This window comes from Mus caroli, chromosome 13 (genome assembly GCF_900094665.2).
Source record: "Mus caroli chromosome 13, CAROLI_EIJ_v1.1, whole genome shotgun sequence".
NCBI classification, from domain to species: Eukaryota; Metazoa; Chordata; class Mammalia; order Rodentia; family Muridae; genus Mus; species Mus caroli.
This window is the reverse complement of record NC_034582.1, coordinates 44,106,304-44,110,795: the sequence shown is the minus strand read 5'-3', so window position 1 is coordinate 44,110,795 and position 4,492 is coordinate 44,106,304. Positions and strand designations below refer to the sequence as shown.

Genomic DNA, 4,492 nt, shown 5'->3' with positions numbered 1-4,492 from the left:
CGGCCCCCGGCCCGGCCCGGCCCGACCCGGGCAGCGCAGCGGCGGGGCGAGCGGCGGCGCGGCAACATGGCGACGGTGCCCGTGTACTGCGTCTGCCGGCTGCCCTACGACGTTACCCGCTTCATGATCGAGTGCGATGCCTGCAAGGACTGGTTCCACGGCAGGTGAGCGCGCCGCGGCCCGCCCGGCCCACCGAGCCCCGCGCCCTGGTCGCGCGCCCCGGGCCCCGCCGGGCACCGCAGCCGCGTTCGGCCGCCGGGCCGCGCGCCCTTTTGTGCCCAGGGCGGGGGCGTACGGCCGCCGCGCACAAAGCGAGGCCCGCGGCCGGGGCGGGCGAGGGGCGCGGGGAAGTTGGGGCTCCGGCCGCGATGGGGCTGGGACCCGGTCGTCTGACAGCGGGGCCGCAGTGGCCGCGGAGGCCGGGAGCCGGACGAGGCCCAGGCCCGGGGCCCCCGCCGCCAGCCCCCTGCGAAGTTGCAGGAACTTTCCCCGCGCGGGCTCGGGGCGGCCGGGCCGGGAGAGGCGGGCGCGCGGCCCGGCGCCGGTCCCCCGAGAGGCGCGACTGGCGGGCTCCGGAGCTGGCAGGGCTCGGGTGGACCGGGGGAACGGTAGCGAGGTAGCGGCCAGTGCCCCCAGTCTGTGCTGGATCCCGGGAACCTCCTCGGGACTGTGTCCTGGCGGGCAGGACCCCTCCGGGGACCCCGCGTGCCTACTAGCTCGGGCCGGCCTGCGGGCCTAGGCGGGAGTGCAGTGACAGACCGATGTGAGTGTCTGTGTGTTGGGGTGGGGGTGTTGTGGCTTGGCCGCTTATTTCCTGGCCTGCTCGGCTCCCCATTTCCCTCCTCTCTGCTTCAGGCAGAGACACCCCAGTTTTGACATGACCTTATGCTCTTTAAGGAAGATGGGGAGGAGGGAAAGAGGTAAGCTTGGCAAACCCGCCCTCTGGGCCCTTGCTGGTGGCCATGACCTGGCCTTGTGTCTACTTTTTAAGAGCCTAAGTCCCTTCCTACTTAGAAGTAAGAGGAGGAGAAAGAGGTGATCATCCTGCTTAAACTGCTCCAACAGGTTCTCTTGTGTTTGACTTTGCCTGTGGGATGTGCTTGGGCCTCAAGAGGGCTGGCCTGAAGCTGGACAGGTCTGTCTGTCCCCTGGGTGTGAGTTTTTAGCAGCTAGTAGCAGGCTGGAGGGAGAGAAGGGTGTGTGGTTCTGGACGGTCCCTGTCCTTCCTTCTAGAGAGAAGACCCTTCTGATATCTCACATCCAGAATCTTTAGGGAGTCTTGAAAACGAGCTGTGGTCTCTGGTCTAGTCATCTTTAAGTGTTGGGAGCTAGGTGGCCAGGATTTGATGGGCCTTCTCACATCTGTAGGCCCTGGGACAGAGGCCCACTCTTGTAGGGCAACCTGGCTGGCCTTACAAGGGGTGGCCCTATATGGCTCACTGGAATCCCTCGAGTATCTTGTGTTGCCTCCCCCCAAATATCTAGGGTTGTGGAGAGCACTCAGAGTTGTGTGACCCCTGGGCTCTGCTCCAAAACAGGGCCACTATAAACAGCGACCAACTGGCATCCATCTCCGAGGGGTTTGTGGCCAGATCACAGTGGGTGAGAGCCTGGAGGCCTCTCCAAATCCAGAAACGCTGGGAATCTGGACTTGAGTAGCCCTGAGAGTGGTGGCACCCCTTCTTCCTGTCTCAATCCAAGACCTATAGCACCTCTGGTTACCTGTCAGCTGGGCTGCTGCTGAGGCGGCAGAGGGAGGGGCGGGGGAGTGAGATAATGAGTCTTGATGCTGGAAGAGGTTTGTTGTTTATTGTTTGCTTTGGGTTTTGGAGGTCTAGTTACCTTACTCTTTCTTTGAGGATTTTGATTTGATCTGAGACAGGCAGTTGATTAGCACAGCTACATTTGCATGTATTTGGGTCTCTGGGCAGTTAAAAGGGACCCTTCACAGCAGGTGGTTTCTTAAGCTCCAGTGCACCGTGAGTTGCCCCTCTTTGTGGGGCTAGAGCTCTCCCTAGCTTTGTGCAGGGTCAAGGGTTGGGGCCTGAGTCAGGCAGGGAGGGAAAGGCTGGGGCCTCTTCCTGCTTCTGTAGCCTGGACTAGATCCCTGGGCCCCTCTCAAGTCTCTCTTGTTCAAGAATGGAAGGTGTGTGGTCAGCTCCCTGTGTGTCACTCCCTCCAGTTATTCTTGGAAGACCCCTGATGGTTCTCTTCAGAGCTATGTAGCACCTGGATTGTTAATTCCCTCCGAGTTTACATTTTACCTCACGTTTGAACAGCTTGTCTGATTTTACACTTTTGATCTTGAGGAAACAAGACTTACTGAAGAGATTTCTAAAATGGCATCCCCGGGAGTGGTAGAGCATGTGTATAATCTAAGCACCAGGGAGGTTGAAGGCAGGAATATCAAGAGTTCAAGGCCACCCTTGGTTATACATTGAGTTGGAGGTCAGTCAGCCTTGGGTATCTAAGACCCTGTCTCAAAAGAAGCACCAACGGCTAGTGAGATGGCTCAGCAGGTGAATGAAGGCTTAATGCCAAGCCCAGTTCTAATCCTAGGACCCACATGCTAGATGCAAGATGTCCTCTAACCTACCCATGTACACCATGGCATGAGCTCCCTCCAAAATAAAATTTTAAAGTAATAAAAAATATATATACCAGAACACCAGTAACAACAGAAGGGTAGAGTTTGGCTGCACATACCTTCCACTCCATTTCTAAGTTACTTAGTTGGCTATGCCAGCTTTGAAACCAAGGCGAGAACTTTGGCTCAGTACTCTGGACTGAGTGCCACCCTTGACGCCAGCTTCTTCAGCCAGGTTTCCCTCCTCGATGTACTTTTCCTGTTTCCAGGTCCCACACAGCATTGGATTCCTTACCCTGGCAAACAGTTTCTTTTAAAAGGAAACTTTGTATCATTCTCCGAAATGGAGCATCATTGTAACTTGCAATACACAGTAACTATAAAAATAAACACAGTAGCCAGGCAGTGGTGGCACACCCTTTAATTCCAGTCCTTGGAAGATGGAAGCAGGTGGGTCTCTGAGTTCCAGGCCAGCCTGATTTACAAAGTAAGTTCTAGGACAGCCAGAACTACATAGAAAAACCGTGTCTTGAAATAAAAACAAAACAAAACAAAACAACCCCCACAATAACTAGAAAGCCTCAGTTTGTCCTACCTGGGGGTCACATTACACATTTCCAGCAAGCCTTGTTTTGGGGAGGATTAGAATGAGGATCTCTTAAGTCGCCCATGCTTGTAGTGGTGGAGTGTTGGTGCTTTCCTGCTTCTGTGGCCTAGACTTGCTTAGGACAGCTGCTTTTTTAAGCCTAAGCTTGAATCCATGGTGAGTGTGCCTCTGAGATGACACCAAGCTCCTCAGCACCCTTGCAAGCAATGTCTTTGGGGACAGTCCTCTGGGATGAGGTATGTGCCACACTGAAGAGAGCTTATCCTGCATTTCTTGGAGAGGACAGTAGGGAGTGGGGATCATGGGGAAGGATCCTCTCTATTCTGTCCCTGAAATGTATAGCCTCTTTCTAAGCCACTGCAAGATTCCTCATTCAATCCTGTCTTGGCCATGTCTGATATTCCTTCTGCTTTTCTGGGGTTCCTGTAGTGCTCCCTGGAAGTTGGATCTTGGATTCAGAAGGGATAGAATTGAAGGCAGGACCTTTCAGGAAGCAGCTGGAGGCCCGTTGCCCCCCCCCCCTCAGGTATCATGTCTGGTCCATTTGGTAGGGACCTGGAGCTCTACAGGGGCTGAGAACCTGTTCTCTTTAGAAGTCTTACTCTTGTGCAGAGCCCCTTGGTTAAAAACCATAGTCCTTCCTTGTGTCTGTATCATGTATTGGGTCGATGGGAGCAGATCCCATGCCAGCACTCCTGCCTACTGCTTGTGTTGGAAGACCTGGCCTCTCTCAATTGTCGGTGACCTCTGGGAGGCAGGAATGGCTGCATAAATTCATCCAACATCCTTAAACCTGACCCTCTGACCCTCTTATGGGTGATCATTCTATCAGAAGGTTCCTTGGAGGCATTGCCAATAAAATTGACTTTGGAAAGCTTAAAAGATGAGCAGGTGACTTTAGTGACAAAAGTTTCACTTGTCTCTCCATAAATATTTGTTCTGTGTTCTAGTAAGGGTCTCAGAAATGACAGTGAGACCTCAGTGGGTGGGGGGTGCGTGGCAAGGTGGACTGCTTGCCTGCCCTGCCTGTTACTAGGTTCTTGCTTGTAAATGGACTTCTAGCTCAGTCCTTGGGGGAGGGGAGTGAATGTCATGTCTCAGAGTGGCAAATGAGATTTGTGGAAGCAAGTAATAGGAATGAAGGCAAGGAGGTCAAGGAAGAAGGGACTGAGGTATAGGCAGGAAGTGCACTGTGGGGTGCAAGGGAGGGGGTGGAGGCTGAGGATCTGGGCCAAGTTTGTGTTATTTTCCCTTCCTTCCTCCCTCCCTCCCTCCCTCCCTCCCTCCCTCCCTCCCTC

At 54.6% G+C, this 4,492-nt stretch overlaps 1 protein-coding gene across 2 annotated transcripts in view; it reads left to right on the top strand.

Annotated features, from left to right (window-relative positions):
* Phf2 (PHD finger protein 2) overlaps positions 1-4,492 on the top strand; it is a 68,915-nt gene that overhangs the window by 1,264 nt on the left and 63,159 nt on the right. Inside the window, exon 1 of one of the 2 annotated variants that reach the window (XM_021180212.2) lies at positions 7-164. The exons of the other annotated variant lie outside the window; for it this stretch is intronic. Coding sequence (XP_021035871.1) covers positions 67-164 — 98 coding nt within the window. The 5' untranslated portion in view covers positions 7-66. Of the gene's footprint in view, positions 1-6; positions 165-4,492 lie in introns of those variants that run through there. 2 annotated transcript variants of the gene reach the window in all.